At 47.5% G+C, this 22640-nt stretch overlaps 7 protein-coding genes across 7 annotated transcripts; 2 read left to right on the plus strand and 5 right to left on the minus strand.

Moving 5' to 3' along the window:
* Positions 1–878: 878 nt before the first annotated feature.
* On the minus strand, positions 879–2155 carry JR316_0012053 (uncharacterized protein; the record flags this gene model as incomplete). The annotated part of the gene is made up of 2 exons (XM_047897690.1): positions 879–1551; positions 1602–2155. The coding sequence occupies 2 exons, from the start codon at positions 2153–2155 to the stop codon at positions 879–881; spliced, it is 1227 nt and encodes a 408-aa protein (XP_047742579.1).
* A 1077-nt stretch (positions 2156–3232) lies between these two features.
* Positions 3233–4666, minus strand: JR316_0012054 (uncharacterized protein; the record flags this gene model as incomplete). Its single annotated transcript, XM_047897691.1, has 1 exon — positions 3233–4666. One exon carries the CDS (start codon positions 4664–4666, stop codon positions 3233–3235), a length of 1434 nt encoding a protein of 477 aa, XP_047742580.1.
* Positions 4667–6102: 1436 nt separating this feature from the next.
* JR316_0012055 (uncharacterized protein) lies at positions 6103–8226 on the minus strand (the record flags this gene model as incomplete). The annotated part of the gene is made up of 10 exons (XM_047897692.1): positions 6103–6285; positions 6334–6387; positions 6435–6912; positions 6958–7103; positions 7151–7267; positions 7320–7458; positions 7511–7734; positions 7786–7900; positions 7953–8102; positions 8165–8226. 10 exons carry the CDS (start codon positions 8224–8226, stop codon positions 6103–6105), a joined length of 1668 nt encoding a protein of 555 aa, XP_047742581.1.
* Positions 8227–9360: 1134 nt separating this feature from the next.
* On the plus strand, positions 9361–12469 carry JR316_0012056 (uncharacterized protein; the record flags this gene model as incomplete). The annotated part of the gene is made up of 3 exons (XM_047897693.1): positions 9361–9390; positions 9423–12132; positions 12183–12469. 3 exons carry the CDS (start codon positions 9361–9363, stop codon positions 12467–12469), a joined length of 3027 nt encoding a protein of 1008 aa, XP_047742582.1.
* Positions 12470–13222: 753 nt separating this feature from the next.
* JR316_0012057 (uncharacterized protein) lies at positions 13223–17289 on the plus strand (the record flags this gene model as incomplete). Its single annotated transcript, XM_047897694.1, has 8 exons — positions 13223–14530; positions 14583–14809; positions 14860–15106; positions 15159–15328; positions 15377–15482; positions 15538–16224; positions 16273–16877; positions 16923–17289. 8 exons carry the CDS (start codon positions 13223–13225, stop codon positions 17287–17289), a joined length of 3717 nt encoding a protein of 1238 aa, XP_047742583.1.
* Positions 17290–18393: 1104 nt separating this feature from the next.
* On the minus strand, positions 18394–18789 carry JR316_0012058 (uncharacterized protein; the record flags this gene model as incomplete). Its single annotated transcript, XM_047897695.1, has 2 exons — positions 18394–18587; positions 18645–18789. The coding sequence occupies 2 exons, from the start codon at positions 18787–18789 to the stop codon at positions 18394–18396; spliced, it is 339 nt and encodes a 112-aa protein (XP_047742584.1).
* A 2492-nt stretch (positions 18790–21281) lies between these two features.
* Positions 21282–22626, minus strand: JR316_0012059 (uncharacterized protein; the record flags this gene model as incomplete). Its single annotated transcript, XM_047897696.1, has 3 exons — positions 21282–22136; positions 22308–22431; positions 22481–22626. The coding sequence occupies 3 exons, from the start codon at positions 22624–22626 to the stop codon at positions 21282–21284; spliced, it is 1125 nt and encodes a 374-aa protein (XP_047742585.1).
* Positions 22627–22640: the final 14 nt, after the last annotated feature.

A 22640-nucleotide genomic window follows, 5' to 3' on the forward strand; every position in this document is an offset into this window, starting at 1 on the left:
GTTCGTAACTTTACCCAACATTTTCGTTGCTGTCTTCTTGGATGTTTACATCTTTTTTGTTTCGTTTTGGGCTTCAATTATCCTTTTTTTACCATTGTTATATATTATTTACTCATTTCAACAGCATACTCTTCTTGCCGCATTTCATCGCTACTCTTCATTCCAATCTCTGTCTGTTCTATCCTAAAATTATCCTGCTGTCGATTGTTGCTCTGAATTTGATTTATCTTCTTGATCTGCTAGATACCTAAGAAGGGACGTATTTGGCATTACCTAACTTCAGGGATATTGCGAAAGAATTATTCAGACATAACATTCAAGGAGGCCGTGAATCTCCTGAAATCGTGAATGAGCGTACCAATGACCTCGTAGACTCGTATACAATTACGAATCCACATCGACATCACTCACAACTCTGGGACTCATTACCACGGTCAAATCTACATCAGTATCACTTAATCGACGTCGAGATTGTCCAACATATAGTTCCGATGGGTATGCGAGTACCATTTGTCTTAAAGAATTGAACATTTGTTTTGGGTGGACACGATTGCTTATAAAGAGTAGTGGTAGCTGAGATCCAGGTTGAAAAAGGGGCGCGCTACGTGGGCACCATCGTCGTATGATAGCACGTGAGTCATGGGATGCGAGGTGTTGAATTGTGGACATTGTGGACCACTCTGGGGGGTTCTCTATGTACCGTCTGTGACTGTTTCATACGATATAATGCGGGCATAATGGGTCGTGAGTAATAAAGATAAGGATGGGAAAATAAAGACGAAAGCGAAATATAAAGCAGTGCAAAGCAATACGTGATTATAAAGTCCAATGATGGGAGATGTATGGAGGAGATTGAAAACATAAAGGTTGAATGCTGCTTAACTGTTCTGTGCTGCCTTCAACTCTTCCCATGTCGGTAGCTCAAACCACGTAGGCAAACATTTCCATACTTCTTTCCTCCCTTCGAGATGCCTTGCCTGACAGTATGAAATGCAGTCTTTACAAACATTCATATTATCCCAGCCCTCGTACGCTCTAAGTGGGTGCGCAGAACCCAGCCGCTCAATCTCGTGCCACTCCGCATGTGGTCCACGTGAATGCGCACACATGGCAGAGACACATACCGGAGAGCGTTGGAATACGAGCAAGAAACGATGTGACAAACTCATCTGTGCCCACTGCAGCCTCTCCCTGCCGATGAGTACAATCATCTTATCCTTCCACGAAATGTCGTCCGGTCTGTCCTTAAGAAAACGTTTGTGCGGGAAGCGCGACAGGCAGTAGTATGCATAAGGGATAGCTTCTGGAACGTTGGTTTCCCGAGCGAGCTGGATGGCACGCATGATTGTGTCGGAACGATAGCGGTCTGGGGTGGTGGACAGAGATTTGGCTTCATAGCCTGCGAATGTGCTGGGGAGTTTGGCAAGGAAGAGGGTAATGCAACGCTGGCGAAGGTAGCGTATCATGTATTTTGTGCTGAGACGCAAGATACCGGTTATGAAGGTGAGGATGGATTCGAGATCTGACTCGACAGTGACGGATTCAAAGTGGCTAAATCACAATCAACATCAACAGAATGGCGAAAATTAAATAGGACGCACTCAGGGATATATACAGCTCTTAAAAGATCCTCGAAATCCTTCGCACTATCCTGGAGATGAACTAAGTGGCACCCATCCATGGTTTCCTCCCCTTCGGGCTGTGGCACTGTAAACAGGTCAGAGAAAACCTCGGAGTGATTGGCAAGTATAGTTTGATGAACACGGAAAAGGGTGTTTTGAACACTGAGCACGATGGATCCATCATAAAGCCAGAACTCTGGGTGGCGCGATGGCTGTATTGTAGGAGAATGGTTTGGAGTGGGTACATATAGCGTGGGGGGTATCAAATTGTCCTGCAAAATCGAGTCTCCGTCACCGGGAGACAAATCGCCCGTTGCAGACCATATCGTTGAGCGATGCGACGCGAGGTTTTGGGGGAAATCTGTTGAATGTTCACCGTGGAATGAATGCCTTGATCCTGGTGAAAATTGATCCGTCAACGATGATCTTGGCCTCGACATCGGTCGTGTGGAAGGACCAGCCACGGCGGGTGCTTGTGGTATACGCTTATCCATCCTCGCAGAACGTTTTGGAGATGAAGAAAGAGAGACCATCCCTGGGCTCACGGTGGGGTAGAAGCAAGAAAGAGAAAGCCCCTTTCGGGAAATAAATATGGATGGCTTTGCGCTTGTGCCACGCAGGCCGAAGTTCTAATGCAAGGCAGTCGAAATCAGCCTAAATGGCCCTTCCCAGTTTGCAGCTGCATCGCCTTTGTATTTTTCCCGCAGGATATATCGAAACGTAGTCGCTGTGGGCACCGACAAAGATGTAATATCGTGCTATTATACTTATCCAACAAGAAATATCAATTTGATTGATGGCTAGCGGTGCCGATTGGCTGCGTGGGATTTATATTTAATTACACTTATCCACATAGATCCACATACACCTTTACTTGGAGTTACATCCTCCCGCCGACAATTGGTGGTTGAATGTTGATGCCATGAAAGACTCGGACGGTAAAGACTTTTTTCAAAGCTTCATAAAAGATCAAAAACACAAAATCAGTGAAGAATAATCTTTAGTACTCATATCCGAATCACTCTGATTCTTTTCATTGAAGGAGTCGGCGGCGTGACGCTTTATTTCGTTGCTTTTCACACCCGGGTTCCTTTATCCAAGTGGATGCTATGCCCGCCACCGCTACTAATTTAATAATTCTTTCCCTGAGCAAGTTTTTTAAGTTCAACAAGTCGGAAATCTCGGAACAAATTGGTGAGACTCGGACACACAGCGGAACTGTCGCTATTCTTCATTATCACACTACCTTCAGAGAAGCTCAAATCAACGTGTAGAAGATGTAGTTATTTATTTAGCACATTCTGACTTCATTGTACACGCTGAACATAGGGGATAAGGGCACAAGTACCGAATACCCTCCCTAACCCGATATTGTTTAGGAATCTCGAATCCGCACACGACTTTTGATCATGGATCCTACTAACCTCAAGTTTACGTGAAATATATGCTGGCAGCTCTGCCATAGTCGGCGCTTAACAAGGGTACGCTTGTGTAGTAATATACATTGCCACGATTACATTAATACATACGACTAGAAATGACATTCTCAACTGTACAGTTAAAAACTTGACTCGGTAGACTTGGGGACATGGCGTGTAATTTAATACTGATCAAGCAAAGTCATCTGCATTCGGACGTCTCCATGAAATATCCACGTCTTTGAAACCGTTAATCTCTCCCGACTGATCAGCATTGTCGACCATATCAAATGTTTCTACCATTGTTTCCCGCATATGCTCAACGTCCAAGTCGCATAAGTATTGTCTGACTATAGATCCTTTCAAATAGTCCGCAGGCCTACGTGAATGTCGAAACTGCCTATATTCGAGATCAAAGTTAGGAATGGCCATGATTATCGGATCGCCTAGGACGTCTGGTAATTGAACACAATCTCGCGAGTAGTGGTCGTGATATACCGAAAGATAATTGATCCTGCATTTCGAGTGTTTGATGAATGGTATCAACCGCTCGTACAACGAATGCAAAGACACCTTTACTACTTCGAGGTACCGGAGGTTGGGGAAACTGAAATAACTTAATACATTTGCCTGAAGATTGCACAATCTTAAGGCTAGAACCCTCAAGTACGGCCGATTTGCTCGTTTGATTTCCTTATCATTAAGGTGTCGAGGACGTGTTAAATATTTGTCAAAATATGATTCAAGGCGAATAACCTCAGCCACCTCCAGCATATTGATAATATGGATGGCGTCCAGGTAGGAAATAAAACTTTTTTCGATAGTCAAGGTACGAATTTGATGTCGAATCTGTCTCGAATCTGGAAGAATCACCATTCCGGTTCGGCTCACGATATGGAGGTGGCGCAGAGATGGAAACCTCCCGCACCAAATGCGTAGGTCCAGGTCAATCGACAGGGGGTTATTCAGGATATTCTCTCTGTGACGGTCGGCATTCAATATCAGAGTATCCAACCCGGACAGGGAATTTCTTGGATCCTTTATAAGCGCTTCATGGAAGTATTTAAGCATATCCCGGCAAACAAACCGGATAGCTAGCGACTTGACACGGGATTGTACCTCGGGGGAAAAACACAGATCGATGTAATGTGCCACCTCTGGGCGGAAGGGAAGAAATGGGCCGCTTTGTACATAGTTGGGATCCAAAACCAAGGATAGAGGACTTGAGTGGCCAGCCAATACGATGCGTAGTTTTGTGCTCTCTATTCTCCTCTTTTCTTGAAAATCTTCTATGTATCCAGCGTGATCAAAGGCGATACGGAGGTTGGGTCTCATTAGAATAGTGGTCCAAAGACCAGGAAGTGCTGAAGTAATGTGGTACCACCGACGGCACACGTAGCGCACACCAAAAAGAATAGGATGGTAAATCTCTCCTTTTTCGTAAACCAGTGTACTGGAGTATTGTATCGCATCTTTACAGATCTCGTCGTAGTCTTCGATTAAAATGCCGAAAATGATCGAAAGAACTTCAGTTGGAAGGGAAGTTATTCGACATAACCGGGTCCCAACGGCACTGGTGGCTTCTAGTGGGTTATGGCTCTGGTAATTTAGATGGAGCAGGACCATGACAATGTAGACACTAAGTAGCGGGCACTGTCAAGAGAGATCAATCAAAATGTATTCATTACTACCCGTGTAGGCATTTTATACAGTAATGAAGGTGCCTCATTTGTTGATAATTAGTTGTGGTGGCCCAGTCATGGTGGCCCAATCGATCACTTGAAGAATATGGAATCCGAACAAGGTGCCTATTGGCACCAAACATGAAATGCCGATGATGGGCTAGTGTGCCGCTTAGATGCTCCCAAATCTTTTTACAGCTACTTTCATATCGATAGACCTAAAATGAAAATATACACATACAGGCGGACTTTAAACCTGTTGTAAACGAGTCATTTCGGCTATGTTTCTATTTTGAGCTGTTTTGAACAGTGGCACGATCTTCAACGATGTGTTGACATATTGCCAAAGTCGAGAAATAAATGGCCTTAAAAATGTCTTTGGAGTGCAATCTGAATGACACAAAACCTAACACCATAGCGTCACCCTATAATCGACTCTGAAAAAATTATATCTTCCCCTAAACTTTTACGTGTTGTGTTCTATATATATACCCGCCGAATATCTTGGCATATTGCCGGACTCAAATCCAAGCTCCGCTAATTGAAATTTCATTCTCCGTGTATGTGTAAATTTTCATTTTAGGCCTATCGATATGAAAGTAGCTGTAAGTGGCTTTCCAGTGAAAATTGACAATCAACAAGCAAGGCAAATCTCTCCCCGTTTTGTTTATTTTTGTGTCAACTTCCCGTTGGGGATACCCACCCATATACACAGCGAGCCATTTTTTTACTTACTCATTAGAGATGGAAAACCTGGCCAATCCATGAAGCTGTCGAGTCAGATTTACAGACAAAGATCTACATTTCCACCCTAAACCTTGCACTTAGTTTCTCCCACATTACCAATGTTCCCAACATCCCAATCCAACTAACCAAAACGGCCAGTACTGTGACAACCACAATCCTGTTCACCCCAGATCCCATCCGCTCCGTATAATAAACCCCGACCAGTACCGGTATCATGTTGACATCATAAAAAGTGCGGGTAGATTACAAAGCATTGTAAACCCAATTAAATATTTTTTTATTCGAAATTCTCACACTGCGTTACAACCCTCTTGAAATGTTGTGAGAAACCGGAAATATTGCAGTGTGAATAAATTAATTTGAGGTTTACAATATTTTTGGGTATTGCAATATGAAAGAATAAGCGGCTAGTTTATAATCTCAACAAATTACTGTATGAGATGACAAGGAATCAAGAGCGTTATAAAACATTGCGAGAATTTATTGGGTTTCTCAATGATAAGGAGGATTGAATGGGATTTTGAGGCACCCAGCAGATTATAATAGAACAAATTTATTTATTCAGTAATAAAAGTACAGGCATGGTATGTAAAGCAGGGCAGAGCAGAGCAATAATTACAGCAATGAGAGACATCAGAATTTCTTAGCCTTACGTTTGATAGGTTGGCGCGTTCCCTTGGCCTGGGTCCTGGCCTTTTTAGCTGGTGGTTCTTCACCGTCGGCGGCGGTGGCGTCAGAATTGGGAGCAGGAACGGCATCAGCGTTGGGAGTAGGCAGGGCCTCATCCCCGGTCTCGAAGGGGTCTGAAGGTGGTGCCTGTAGCTAATATGAGCCCTAGATAGAGAATGTAATAAATGCACTCACGTCTTTACGCTTTGGACCAGGGCGGCGTGGCGCCGCTTTCCTCTTTGCAGGGAGCTAATCATAATATTAGTGTAATGAACCAATCTCGAGTGAAAACGCACCTTGATCTTGATCGGGGCTGGTGGGGAAGGGGAGCGTTCGTTTTCGGAAGAAAGAGAGGAAGAATCCTCGGAAGGGAGGTCAGGGGGGGATTCTGAAGGGATCCTAATCGCGTTTAATGCCATTCGGCGACGGGAGACTTGTTGAGGCACAGGTTCCGCCAGTGAAACAGCTGCAAATGCTTTAGCTAGCGCTGGTGCAGACCCATTATCTGGGGCGGGGTGGGAGGAGGGTGCGCGTGCTTGAGGAGATGCAGGTGCGGGTGTGGGTACACGAGCAGGTTCGGGTGTGGGTGCACGAGGGGGTGCGGGTGCAGGTGCACGAGCAGGTGCACGAGCAGGTGCAGGTGCTTGAGCCGCAGCGGCCATTTGAGCTTTACGCCGTTCTACCGGGTCTCTGAGGCGTCCGTCGCGTGCACTACCTTCCAAAGGGGACGACTTCTTGTCATGATCCACGGGCTCAGATGGCAAGATAATGTTCCTAGAAATTCATTAGCATAAAATCAAGCGCGTAAGGCACGCTTACTCTTGCCACCAAGCCACAGTCTCCTTGGCCCACGTATCGTCATCAGAAAGACCCGACAGAAGCGTCAGAATAGATGCGTAGAGGCGGTCGGCCTTCAAAATGCTCTTCGCCTCAGGCCAAGTCTTACCGCTGATTGCAATGACAAGCTTTGAAGGAGGTTAGCACTGACAGACTACTGACAATGTCCACTTACCATCATGCAATAATAACATATGAGTCTTATCGTTAGTTCATATACTTTGTGAATCTGTCCTTTGCTGGCACGTCCTCCAAGCCTGTTGGCCTCGCCTACAAGCATACGTTGGACAAACTAGAGTGCCAATATGTATCAATGACATGTCAAAACATAAAAAAAAACTTACTTGGGGACCCAAGGGTGGTCGAAACAGACCTTGGACCTCGTCGTCTATGTCAAATGGGATGTCAGGGTCATACAAGCAAGCTGGCCAATCCAGCGTGTCTCCATTTTTGGTATCGGCTTCGAGTGATTCACATCGCACGCTATCCACAAATAAATCAACTCATATTCGCAGAAAATAACAAGCCGACTTACAGAATTTCACGCGCATTGAGGTCGGCGAGCTCGGCGAACTTGACACGCGGGATTAAAAGAGCGGCGTATGCAGGGTGTTTATAGCCCCGGTTCACCCTGGCACAGGCCAGTTTGTAGGCCTGTAGGTCAAGTGGGACCCTCAGATCAAATGGGATCAACTCCGGGATCAACTTATGTGCCTTGAAGAGATCGTCGGATCGCGAATGAGCTGCAGCACTCGATACCTTACAAGTATGGTTAGTCGATCTGTACATGCGACCTCACAAAATTCTTACCAAATCAATGACTTTGCCAATCAAGGCAGAATTGTCCTCGCACTTCTTGATGATATCCATAAGGTCGGGCATCAAGTCCTGCATCTCATAGAAGGACCAGAGCTTGGGTTGTAAACTAATATATGCATAAATCAATGCCCCAGGAAAAAAAAGGCGCATATACTTACTCCAATATTTGTTGTCGGGTCATACCATCCGTTATATGGTTGGCCAGAAACTCGAGACCCTCTTGGATGACGCTCTTTACGTTCATAAATGGGTCGATGGACTGGTGAATCCATCTCGCGCCCTTCAGAGTGTCTGCTAGTTCGGGGCATCTACAAATAACGTTAGCGGTTAACGCGCACGGGGACGGGGGAGGGGGGGGATTCAGGCTTACTCGAGTTCTTTGTTGGTGTCGATAGCCGTGAGGGCTTTTTCAATCTGGGTCGGGGTGAGCATGGTGGTGGATGGTGGTGGTACGGGAAGAAAAGGGATGAAAAAAACTCCCTTCCGCATATACCGAGCGCAGTGGTTATGTAATGGACACCTGAGGAGGTACAGATGTCCGCGCTATTCCGCGCCATTGCCATAACTAGCGGGCGAAGGAGGCGCGATCGCCATCGACAGCGAGCTGTCAGAGGATAAAAATAGCCCACCGCGAATCACCATAGCCAGGAGGTAGACACCCAAGACGCCCCAGGTATACCCGTGCGTTGAAGCTTGTGGCCAGGGCTTTCGACGACGAGAAGGGGTGTATACGCGCACCGAACGAACCCCCAGGTATCTCCGTGGGTTGAAGGGGGCTGGTAGTCCGTAGCAGCGACAGGAGCACCCTACAGAGTACAGAATTGCCATAGTCAAGCAGCCGCACCCAACGAACCCTCAGGTATTTCCGTGGGTTGAAGGGTGTGAGCACCAACTTGACCAGCCTACAGACTACGGAATCACCATAGTCAGCAGACTGCCACCAAACTCCGAGACGAACAACCGCCAGACTACAGAAATACCATAGTCAAGCAGCCGCACCCAACGAACCCCCAGGTATTTCCGTGGGTTGAAGGGTGTGGGCACCGATTTGAGCAGCCTACAGACTACGGAATCACCGTAGTCAGCAGACTGCCACCCAACGAACCCCCAGGTATTTCCATGGGTTGAAGGGTGTGGGCACCGACTTGAGCAGCCTACAGACTACGGAATCACCGTAGTCAGCAGACTGCCACCCAACGAACCCCCAGGTATTTCCGTGGGTTGAAGGGTGGTAGTGGTGCGGAAGTCAACAGAGCCAACAAACGGAACCCTACCCAAATTCAGATTCCGCCTGATGGCAATTTCAAACTCCGACACGCGTGGTGATCTCAACACGTTCCTGCGTCATTGGTTCTTCTTCGCTACCCAGGCTCATTGCTCGGGCAGCCTCACTACCCAGGCTCATTGCTCGGGCAGTACGCGCAAACTACCCAGGCTCATTGCTAGGGCAGAACGCGAGACACTACCCAGGCTCATTGCTAGGGCAGAACGCTTAAACTACCCAGGCTCATTGCCAGGGCAGTACGCACAGATAAATTGGAATTCCTGCTCCCCCGACTGTCCATAATGCCCCCGTATGTATCTTACAATATCGAGGTGTATTTGGTTGCTAATTCTACGTACAACAGACTACGCCCTCCTTTGACTGGTCCCAGGGCTCCGTCTTCCTACAAGACGGTATAATTTACTACTCTCCCAATTGTAACCGACCAGTCCGTATCAAGGCCCCAGAGCGGAATCACCCCCACCCATTCCCCGAACGTGCAGAGCCAGATCCCACTTCTGTCAAGCATCCTGTCTGGTGGACAGACACCTTTGGGTGGATGTCCTTCATACCGCTCAACCCATCCTTTATCTCCGACCCCTTCGACACCTTTACCTGGCAGCCTGAGCTGGATGTAACTCCTAGCTATAATACTCCACCCGGTCCCACTCTCTACCAGCTCGAAATTCATACTATAAAGCATTGGCGGTTTAAGGAACAATGTTTACTGGAAGCTGCGCACAAAATGAAGCTATGGTACCACGTACCAGCCAGTCAACCACCCCCGCCTTCCATCTTTAAATACGATGAGCCCTACACATCGAAAGAAGAAGCTTATCGCCAGATTAAATTGGCGCGAGATTGGTTTGCCGTATGGATGGGATTCTTTGCCTATTTCGCTGCGTGTGCCAAATATGACAAGTATTGTGCAGGAAAGATGGTGAGAGAGAAGGGCGAGTTACTACCCCGATGGTATACCAGGCTGCTCGAGGAGGTTCCGATGTTACAGCGATCCTGGTTGGACGGGCTTTTGACATCGCCAGCGTGTGTATTCTCACCCAACACTCAGCGTGCAGGGATAGTTATTCCCTGGTATGAATATGACAATCGGAGGCCCGAGATACAGTTCTTCCTGGACCAGCAGATTCCTGTTTTCTTTCCATGGTGTGCCATCGCAGAACAGGCCATCATAAACAACCCCACCCTTCGCTATCTTGAGCCTCCTGCAAACCTTGTTCGGGATGCCCTTGAGAAGTTTCTGAACCGATTCCCCAGTGTTCCTCTCGCTGGCCTAATCCTTAGGTCCTACTTTCGATTTCATGATCGCCCGCTGCACTCCACCAAACATATATTGAGAATGGAACACAGTACGTCGTTGGTCACGAAATATATGTATGAAAAATTTGCCTCGCAAACCGACAAGGTCAAGGCGGCTATGGAGGAGAACCAGGTGGAGGCCACGGTTGCAGAATTGAGGGAGATAGTAAGCCGAGCCATGGACATGGACCTCGCAGAGGCCGAGCGAGCCATAGCAAATCTCCCCACTCACGATTGGATGGACAAAGGTGACTACCACCGGAGAGGAGAGTTGTACGACCACGTCTCGATATTCTTGGAGAAACGCGAGAGAAACCAGCGCTTTATCATTGCGACTGAGACCGAGGACGCAAAGATCAAAAGGCTTCAAAGAGAGGAGGCCCTCCCGGGGTACAACACATCGGTCTATAGGTGGAAAAGTGTCACGACGCCGGGGGGGAAGGAATTATACATGCGAGTTCGCCTCCTTCGATCAAAGCACGAGAGACTGTTCGCAAAGGTGCCTCCCTCTCAACGAACATACAATGCAGTCTCAAACGAGTGGGACATTTTTGATGAAGTGGATTTGCCACGAAAATATTTGCAATTTGTGGACCCCCCTCCTAGGAAGGACGGTTATATCTACGACTATCCTATCCAAGCCGCCCGCATCAATCCCCAGTCCATCATCCCCGACAACGATGTACCCCGTGTGGAATCCGTTCCCGTCATCCCAGAACCCTGTGTAGACTCTTCCTCGGGTGGTGCGACTTCCCCTCATGAACCTCAGTACGAAACATTCCCCATGGACACGGAGGAATTTCAGGAGGGGCCTTCCCAGCCTCCGGTACATCGTCCAGAGCCGGGCCCCTCCACCATGGATACCGACACTGATGAAGCTTCGAAAATCCACGATTACGATTGGGACACCGCCGACCTCATCTCCAACTTGCGATACAGCTATGGATTCGTAGCCTCTGTAGTCCCGAAGAAGGAGGATAAGACACCGGAAGGCTGGAAACACGCCTGTCAACACTTTGGGTTTAGGAAGGATGGGGCAGAACAGTTTGTCTCAAACACGGATCGTCAACTCATCTGTCAGTTTCATGACGGTTTGATGGGGTCAACTGACCGTCCGCTCCCTCAAGACATTCACGATCTCCACCCGCAAAATTACCTATCCCTTCAAGTTTTAGGGAATCTCAGCCTCATCCATCGGCCCATCCCAAATCTATTTGTTTTCGCTCATCACGACATACGTGCACCTCAGGAAGAGTCCGACAGAATGTCTGCTGATTGGAGTATTGGAGTCGAAACCCCAGAGGCTGCTTTATATGTCTTACGAGTCTTCCAGTCCCATCCTGGGCATACAGTTGTCAGTGTGGCACACAGACTTTTGTCCAAAGGAGTGCAGTTTCGAACTCTTGTCGGGCGTAAAAATGTGGTTCAGGTGCATCAACCCTACAAGGAAGTTACCTTTTACCGCAAAGTCAGCTACAAGTTTACCAACGACGACTATGAGTCCTCGATGCTGGCCTGTCGGCAGATACTGGACCAACAACGCGGTCGTGCAGCGCTACTCATGGGTGGAATAGTAGGACGAATCGCCAAAGAGTATCTGAGCACAGAGTCTGTTCTCCAGGGCCCATCAGTGGAATTGCTGAGAAATGGACGCGGATATGTCGCTAATCCAGAGGCCGAGTTGCTGGCTTACTGCGATGACGGGCTTACAGAACACGATATTGCGATTATTATCGGGTCGTATTCTCTCATGACGGGTAAGTGTTCACTACATTTAACTGATCGCTCTATTTAATGTCGTTTTTAGATTTTAAAAATCAGGTCGGAGTCAAGTCTTGGTTTCCTCCCCCGGCGGTATGGAATGAAATCGACAGGAATGGGATAGGATGGCTGGAATGGACTGAACGCAACGAGTACTGGTACCAGACTAGGCTGGAATTAATTCGAAATGGCAAAGCGCAACCTTTAACGCTTCAAGACTGGAAGAGCCTTCTCAAAAATAAGCCAGTCCGTGTTCTAAGGGAATCGGTGCGAGCTCGATCAGCGGCATTTGTCCATGAACATATCCCCGTAACCAGGAATCCTCGTAGATAGGTAGCACATTTTTCTTGTTTCTTCATTCACGGATCTACACCACTACTCACAGTGTATTTTTGCCTTTGTACATACTACAAAACAAATTTTATGTATACTATCTATATTTCTTCGTACAGACTATTGGTCAGATATCATGTATACCACGGAAAAAATTGTTTGGACCTGCATCGAAACATGTGTGAATCAATTCTGAGCCCAAAAAACATAAAAAAAACATGAGATTGCTTACAGTAAGCCGGTTAGGCCAATCAAAACTCCGCTAAGTTTTGAACTCCGACACCGCGCCCTATCACGCCTGAGGTTGATGTCTGCACTCTCCTTATTCGCTCTACCCAGGCTCATTGCTCGGGTCAGAACGAATCGGTGGCTCGCTATCCAGGCTCATTGCCGGGATAAGAGCTTCCTATCCACTGTCCAGGCTCATTGCTAGGACAAGGATTTTCTACCCCCTATCCAGGCTCATTGCTGGGATAAGGGTGTCGTTCGCCTGCCCAGGCTCATTGCTTGGGCAAGGATATCCCCCCTATCCAGGCTCATTGCTGGGATAAGGGTATCGTTACTCTGCCCAGGCTCATTGCTTGGGCAAGGATTTTTTACTCCCTATCCAGGCTCATTGCGTGGATAGTTGTACTTCAGCAGGCCGTAATTATGTCCGACGAAAAAAGACCCTGCTTAGGGTGCCATAAACTCTTCGTACCAGGTCGCTCCTTGAAGCAGCATACCAACAAATGTAAAAAATATCCTGCTGCAATGAGCAAGGTCCTGAAGGGGTTCCAGGAAAACTTCAGCAGGCAGAATCAGAACAGTAATGTTGCCAGTGGTTCTTCGCACCAGGCAACCCTTAATAATGAGCCCGGGCCTATGGACGTTGATGTCCATCATGAGTATCTCGATGTGGATATGGTACCACCTCCAATGCCCCCTGCGCCTCCACCTAAATCACCAACACCACCACCACATCCCCCGACACCACCACCTCCCATTGAACGGCCCAGAGGACTTCCTCCACGCGTTATTAGATTGCCACAGCGCTTCCGAGACGAGGTCCCACCCGAACCTCCTCTAATTATACCACCAGTCGTGGAGGAGGAACCACCTCAGCCTCAGGAACCTCCATCTGTGGAGAGTCTGTATCGAACACCAATGAATGGCTATGGGATATTTCGAGAGTATACCTATGGTCCCCCTTCTATTACTCCTGACGAACATTTCACACTGTCATCAGTGTCCGATTCTCCAAATATTGCCAAAGACCCAGCCGACTCTTTGAGAAAGGCGTCAGAGGGAACACCAATGGCCCTACCTTCGGATTGGTCCTTGGATTCTGAGCCAAAAGACGACAAGAGCTTGCTATTCAAAAATCGTTCTACTCAACTTATCATGTCTTGGTTTTACAACGGCCACGGTACTAAATCCTACGCTGATACCGACAAATTGATTCACCAAGTCGTACTGGACCCGGATTTTGACCCCAAGGACTTTGATTCCTCCTTTTCTACTGCTCGAGAGGCAGCGCGTCTGGACGAAATCTCCACCCAAAAAAATTCTACAGATCCTACTTTGTCAGAAGTGTGTCGACCGGAAGCTGGGTGGATCAAGGGCAGCTTTTCAATACCAGTGCCATGCGACGGTTTCATATTCGATTCGGAAGAGGAGGCTCCTCAATTTGTTGTTGAAAACGTCATGTATCGAAAACCTCTAGAAGTTATCAAACAGGCCTTTGCAGAATGCACCTCTGAGACGTATACGACCATACCGTACAGAGAATTTTGGCGTCCCTCACCCGACGAACCACCCGAACGCTTATTCTCAGAGTCCTACGTGGCGGACATTTTCAATGAAGAGTATGAAAAGATCAAGTCAGAGCCACGCACAGGTCCCCACAGACACCTGGAGCCCTTTGTCGTTGGTATCGGGATTTTTTCAGATTCTACCCACCTGACCAGTTTTGGCGATGCTTCTATATGGCCGATCCTTATGTATATCCTCAACCAGTCAAAATACACCAGAGGGAAACCTAAAGAATTCGCTGCGCACCATATTGCGTATATCCCTAAAGTAAGTTTGTATTGACTGGCATGTACTATTCATATTAACGTTTGGGTCATAGCTCACAGACACTTTTCAAGATTGGCATCAGCGACAGTTTGGCAAAGCTGCGACATCTGAAATGCTCACCCATATGAGACGCGACGTCAATACAGGCGTCTGGGGGCTATTACTTGATGAGGATGTCAAACGAGCGTATGCTGAAGGGGAGGCCGTAGAACTGGCCGACAGAGTATGTCGAGCTATGTATCTCCGTTTTATTTTTAGTTCAAATGACTACCCCGAAAAGTAAGTCAACATCTACTCGCTATTTCGATTGATAACTAATGTACAAGCAGAATGCTGCAGTCCTGCTGCAAGTGTCGCGGCACTTGCTTGTGTCCACGTTGTTTAATTCAGACTATGAATGTCCCAAAGGTTGGATCAAAGATGGATATGCGAAACCGGCTCAAGCTAGCTCGCGTTGACAGCGAAACTCGTCAATTTGACATCGAAACTGCCCGTAAAGCATTGTTCTTGGGGAAAAAGGTTAACAGCAAGGCGGTTAATGGCTTGCTGCAACAGACCTCTGCTTTTCCAACTCGGGTATATTTTTATTTCCTCATATCTACGTATTTTGTCTAAGAATATTACATAGAACGCTTTTTCCAAGGCTTTATTTGAATATGGCTTCAACTTTTATCGGATGTTTACTGTCGACTTCATGCACAAAGTGGAACTGGGTGTCTGGAAGGCCCTATTTAGTCACCTACTCCGGATTCTTTATACCTCTAGCAACCAGAACGCCATTGCAACTCTGAACGAAAGGTATTGTCGTGATATCTCGATTCTTACTCAAACTAACTATAGATTTAGATACCGCCAAGTCTCCCCTTTCGGCCTCACAACTATCCGACGTTTTGCTAGGAATGCTTCAGATATGAAGAAACTGGCAGCACGGGATTTTGAAGATCTCCTTCAGGTAGGCCTCAATTGCGTGTGATGTTTGATTTTAATTGTTAATGATTCCATAATAGTGCTCTATACCAGTCTTTGAGGGCTTGTTGCCAGAACCTGCACACAATAAAATTATTCAAAACCTCTTGTTTGAAATGGCGACATGGCACGCCCTAGCCAAGCTTCAACTTCACACCGATACCACTCTGGACGAGTTGGGGAATTCGTGTACTCGGTTATGTGATCTCCTTCGTCAGTTCCAAAAGGAGGTTTGTAGTCAGTACGCCACTCGCGAGCTTCCATCAGAAACAGCCGCTAGAGGAAGAAGACAGGCAGCCAAGGCCAAAAAGGCAGCGAGTGCGGGTCTGCCAGTACCTCCGACTCAACCCAATGAACCCAAGACCCGCACGTTCAATATGCAAACGTACAAATTGCATTCCCTTCCCGATTACGTCGATTCCATTCGCCAATTTGGCACCACTGACGGCACGAGCACTCAGATGGGCGAAAGCGAGCACAAGAGAGCGAAACTCTTCTACAAACGGGTCAAGAAAGGTGATCATATTCGAGGTATCGCCAAACACATCTACCGAGAACGTGTGGTACACCGCACTAGCCGTGTCGAGATGCGCAAGCTGCTGCGTGAGGACAGGGAGTTACTGGAGCCCACTCCTCCTGATTTACATTATCACATCTCATCAGACGTGCGTCGAAAGTTAGATATACTACCCTGGATGTCACAAAACCAAAACGATCCGGCGACAAGGGTAAGCCGGATTTTTCGCTTGTTTTTATATACTCAATGTCGTATTTAGGACTTTATGCTTCGTCTCAAAACTCACCTTTATGCCCGCTTATCAGGGGCAAACAAATTCAGTGATAGCATTGGTACCCATGAGCGACTCCAAATCACAATACTCGGTGACCGAATTTACGAACATCAGGTTCTACGCATCAACTATACTTCGTATGATATGCGTCGAATACAAGATACCTTGAAGCCAAACTCTTCCCGATGTGACATCATGGTACTCGCTAGCAACAAAGGTGCAGATCAGCAGGTTCATCCTTATTGGTATGCCCGTATCATTGGAATCTACCACGCCAATGTGGTAATATCTACCCCTGATGATTACTACCGTGCCTCCAAGCACAAAGTGGATTTTCTTCATGTCCGATGGCTGGGTGTTTGTGAAGATTGCCATTACGGTTGGAAATATAGAAGGCTTCCACAGTTGGCGTTTGGTGATATCAATGACTCTGCGTCGTTTGGTTTTGTGGACCCATCCCTCGTACTTCGTGCAACCCATTTGATCCCTCGCTTCATTCTTGGAAAAATACCGACTCTCGGCCCATCTGTAGCTTATAGAAGCAAAGAAAATAATGAAGGGGAAGAATGGGAGAGATATTATGTCAATTTGTGAGTACATTTAGTCACTTCTTACCTTTTACTAATTTTTTACAGTTTTGTGGATCGCGACATGGTCATGCTGTACAGAGGGGGTGGAGTTGGCCACGCTAGCACGCGAGCCGCTACCGATTCTCTTAGGCAAGACCCACGTGCAGACGACATTGCCTCTCGCAAAAAACGCCGCGAGGCACATGAAGCTCCCGATCCTGATCTGGAACCAGATGGGGCCTCAGACCAGGAGCAAGACGCTCAGGACCAGGCTGAAGTGGCACCTGAAAACAGCGCCGATTCTGATGACAATGAAGACGACAGCGACCAGCATACCAATTCTGAAGAGGAGGAGGAGGAGGAGGAGGAGGAGGAAAGCGACGAGGATGAGGACCGGGGTGACCTCGATGAACTCGGGTTCGCTGAATACTAACTGTAGCTTTATGTGAGTCTGTCGTTGATTCTCTTGTACCTCTACTAACACCTTTTTAGATGTATCCTTGTCTTGGCGAGTAATACACAATACTTTTCTTGATTTTCGCGTGATTCGGTAAGGAAATGTATTGATATTTAACTGAAATTTTATTGTAACATCCCTATACATCGCTGTACGCCCTTTGGGCTCTACTCTCTCATTGTGCAACTACGTATGTGTGCCTTACCCCCCTCACATCAACCCTCATACACCACCTTAGCTGCAGCCCGACACGTGCCTTACCCCCCTCACATCAACCCTCATACACCACCTTAGCTGCAGCCCGACACGATACCGCCCTTATATTTCAGCGATAAGGACAGCACCGAGCATCGCCCCCCAACCCAGTTCCGCAGCCTATTTCGACCTGGACGTGCCTGGCGCGCGCCACGCGTGTGCTGCGTATGCGTGCGCCACGCGTTTGAGGCGTATGCGTGCGCCACGCGTGTGCTGCGTATGCGCGCGCCACGCGTGTGTTGCGTATTGCGCGCGCCACGCGTTTGATGCGCGCGCCACGCGTTTGATGCGTATGCGCGCGCCGCGCGTTTGATGCGCGCGCCACGCGTTTGATGCGCGCGCCACGCGTTTGATGCGCGCACCACGCGTTTGATGCGCGCACCACGCGTTTGATGCGCGCACCACGCGTTTGATGCGCGCACCACGCGTTTGATGCGCGCACCACGCGTTTGATGCGCGCACCACGCGTTTGATGCGCGCGCCACGCGTGTGATGCGTATGCGCGCGCCACGCGTGTGTTGCGTATGCGCGCGCCACGCGTGTGTTGCGTATGCGCGCGCCACGCGTGTGCGTGTTCGTCCAGATACAAAGAGGCGTCGATACGGGGAGGGAGGGGTATACATGGATGTGTTTTGAAAAATAAAACTTGATTTCATTGTACACGCGTCACGGTAAACTCAGAGTGCCTGTCGAACGGGCCCTTTATTCCATCATCTCAACGTCCTGATCATCCCCCTCCCCATCGCGCATCTCGACGTCGCTGTCTTCGACGGTCCCCGAGTCCTCGATACGATTTTCGACTGCGACAACCTGTTCCTCCCACTCTCAAATTTCGCCGTGGGTCGAAACGACGGGTTCGGTGTCGACTCGCCCGGTCGTGGGCTCTTCTACGCTGACAACGATCTCGACCTTGTTGTCGGTATCGACGTTGACGCCGATTTTTGCGTGCCCGTTGCGGCCATCGACGGCGACGTTGAGCCTGAGGCCGTCGCGATCGATCGCGAGGCCGAATTGTACTCCTTGGGGTGCAAAAAAAAATTAACAGTGAGTACTTACTTTGAATATTGAAGACTCACCTTGCTCATCCATTTGTCGTCTTCCGTTAACTCTTGTTATGCCGTTAGAAAGCTGTGGTGACTCGCTGGCGCGCTGTGGCGGGTTTGGTGGTGGTGGTGGTGGTGGTGGTGGTGGTGGTAGTTGAAAAGAAGCACGCGCCGCCATCGTTGATGACTGCGGCGCGCTTTTCCACGCCCGTTTTGGTCATCGTCGTCGACGATGAGCTTGATATCGACGAATTTTGAACGGATTAATGTAGTTATTACATGTATACGTAGAGAAATATAACGCTTACCGTGATTGGAACTTCGTTTGAGCGATCGTATGTTATATTTAACACACGCGCCGGGCCAAGACATACGGCCCCTATGTTGCCCGGTTATGTAATGTCCGGTCAACCGGACTTGTCGTAAACATACGAAAATTCTTACTTGATTTTGCAGGGTAAAACAAATAATTGTTTGCATATTGTAAAGCTAATAAAAATATTACTTAACATTGTAAACCGGGCCCCAAAATTTGGGTGCATTTGTAAGACCAAAAATTTATTGTATTGGATTACATTGCTTTGTAATCTACTGTCTGTTTAGTTGATGGATATACAGCTGGATATATGTGTGCCGTGCCAGGAATCCCCAATCCTTCTTGGCCCATGCAGCTGAAGCATAATTACATACTATTGCATATGGGATGGTGAAAATACGAATGTGCACCAGATCACATAGAAGATGGTGTGGAAGTTGAATCCAGGAGAAAGGAAGAAGTATTGATTTCTCGTGAAAATGAATTTTTGAAGAGATGAGGACCACTGTTGTGCAGCGGCTAGGGATGTAGAAGAGATGATGATTGAGGCGCCTAGTACAATATACCCTCGAGTTGGTGTAAGGTTTACAAGCTCTGATGACTGGATGTAGGTGAAATTGACTCCCAATGTGTACGCAATTGCGTACCCGAGGGGCGCATCAAACGACGGAATGTCATTCGACACGTCACGATAAATGGGTAAGAATAAAACCTTCCCGCCGACACAGCTAATAAAGATATATGCCGCCAAAGAGATGACTGAAAGTTCAATGCTCCTATTAAGTTGAGCTTGTGATGATGGGCGAATGAAACGCGTTAAAGCAGTGGTGATCGTATCAGGTGAGTGTTGCTTGCAAAAACGCATACCAAGGTGCAGACAATCCATCATCATGAGATAGGTGACATATACAACGGGGCCAGAGAGGTAAGGGTACACCCAACCGGAGTCAGGGCGTCCAAACACAGTGCTCCATAAAGAAGTGAGAATAATCACCTGTAGTGACTACTATTATGTATCATACCCCGGCAGTTTCCCAAGTGCCATGATATATCCTGGTGGGGAGTATCCCAACTGCCCAAGATGATGTATCAGAGGGTCTGTGGGGCGGTATAATCAGTGCCGGGGATAGTGATGGGTGCCGGGGGCATCAAAAAGCCAAACAACGCAGGAAATGGCCCCGCAGGGAAAATTTTTCAGTTTTATACACTCTCATGGGCATTTTGGCCACAAAAACTTGATAATTATATCTATAAATAAACCTACTACCTAATGCCGCCGTATGCGCTCAAATGTATGGGGAGGGCGGGGTGGATGGCTCTGGGGTCGTTTGGATGACGAGTTTTAAAATAGATGACTCCTCGCAACATGATGTCATTATGATTCCATCAGATTTGATTGCATCGGATGAAGTCCTATAAATAATTCATGACTATTATTGAATGACTAAAGTAAAACCAAGGGGGTGCCGGTGTTCAAAATTCGGACACCACCTAGGTAGGTAGGTTGGCCGATCAGCCCCGAAAAAAAAAAAATGTACCATATTTTTTTTGTCTAATTTCTGAGGAATTTCATGGTCCAAAGTTGTCTGTAATCAAGTTTAGAGCATTTTGGACTGTATTTCATAGACAAATTATGTTTTTAAACAAACACAATGCCAATCTCGTTGAAATTCAGGTTAAAATCTTCATGATAGGTGGCCGGGCTTCAAACAACACAGATATTTGACCTGATTTTGACTGAGATCATTGATTTACCGTCTGGACGCTGTCTCAAAGACATGGGTGTGCCACACATGTAAAGGGAGAAAAAGACATGGGTGTGCCACACATGTACAGATATTTGACCGTCTGGACGCTGTCTCAAAGACATGGGTGTGCCACACATGTACAGATATTTGACCTGATTTTGACTGAGATCATTGATTTACCGTCTGGACGCTGTCTCAAAGACATGGGTGTGCTGTCTCAAAGACATGGGTGTGCCACACGGCACATACCCACAGTGTCCGGTGCAGGTTGCGATGCTCACTGCATGCCTCAGTGAAAGTCACCCAGCTCTGTGACCCAGGGCCAAATTTGCGCGGCAGGTCACAAAATGTCTGTGACCTGCGCCCAAGGAATGCCACGGGGGTCTCCTTGTTCTATAACTACTTATTTACACTTTGACCTGTCCGATGTCGGGAAATTGAGTGAATTTTGATGAAGTTCAATGTCTTGGCCCTTGGCAATTCCCATTTTAGGCGATTTTGATCATTATGTAATGGTCACGAGGTAGGTAGGTTGCCCAAATTACCTCGAAATAAAAAATATGAGGTCGTGTTTTTTTTTGAACCCCGGCACCCCCTTGAGTAAAACTACAGGGGCTCTTCCGTCTCATTCTCAAATTCTTCCTCCTCGTCTTCATCTGGAGGTACCTGATCAACCTGATCAACCTCATCTCCCTCATCGTCGTTGTCATCATCATCATCATTCTCTGTAATCTTGTCACTGAAAGGTGCTGCCCATAGCCTCTGAAAATGGTTTGCTAGAGATGTCTGGATTTCTGCTTGGGATTTCGCAAAGGCAGAGATTCCTTCTGCCAAATCCTTCCGAGTGCCTGGAAGCGCCGATTGCCGTTCTACCCACCATGCCGACCTGTGCTTCAAGAACATTAACATTCTCCGCATTTCCTCCTTCAAAAGTAACACCTCCTCCTTGGCACGCATAACCCGAGCACGACTCTTCGCCCACTCTACTCGGAGAATGTTGTCATGGTCTTCTTCCGTTCGAACACCCACTGTAACCGTCCATATCCAAGATAATGTTCTTCGGGTCTGTCCTGTACCATCTCTTCTATTCCTCTGCTGATTCACAAGGTCGATACTGTCATCTTCATCTACTTCAATGTTTGAGGGCTTGTGCCCATCTTCGTATATGCCTCGACGTCCTACATGAGGGCGTAATTGGTCTGGATCCTGGTATCCCCTCACATCCTTGTCCTCCAACACCTGGTATGTGTTTTCCCAATCACCTTCTCCTGCTAATGCCAGATGTGCAACTCGTGCAGACCGATACTTTGAGGCTGCAAAACGCGCTCGTACGTGGACACGATCAATTATTGTAGTCAATTGTGTGCCGTCCCGCTGTCCTCGGATGTTTTTGTTCTTGAAATCAATCATTCTGGATTTGATAATAAGAATTTGCCTGATCGAGGCCAGCGAATTGGACATCTGCGCAAAACGAAGCTCTTTCTCGATATTGGCGAGGCCAGGAGTACAGATGCGTGATTGAAACGGTTCAGGAATAAATGAGGGAAGATATAGAATGGCATCTTAAGCGTAGCTAATCTTAGTCGTAATTGGATGATCTGCTTGATACTGTAGGATTCCTGGAATATAGACTGGCAATAGTTGCTCCCATGCCCGAATACGAGTTGCGAGAACATTTCGCTGTTCGGTCAAAGATCCTGCCTGCCGGATTGTTGATTGAGGTCCTACCCCCTTTGCCAGACGTCTAACACGTCGTCTATCACATCCTGTAAGCATATGATCCTAGAGGTTGCAGAAAAACTTACTGGGCCTCTTCCAGCTCCAATCCAAGGGCGATAAAGATTGAAGATGTTGTGGCATGCGGGAATGAGCCACCCTGTGCCAAAAATTCGGCTTCCTTTTCTGCAAGATCTTTCTTGACCTGTGCCTCGCTCAATGCTAAACCACCCATGAGTATTGAAATTA

Source organism: Psilocybe cubensis, chromosome 12 (assembly GCF_017499595.1).
Source record: "Psilocybe cubensis strain MGC-MH-2018 chromosome 12, whole genome shotgun sequence".
NCBI classification, from domain to species: Eukaryota; Fungi; Basidiomycota; class Agaricomycetes; order Agaricales; family Agrocybaceae; genus Psilocybe; species Psilocybe cubensis.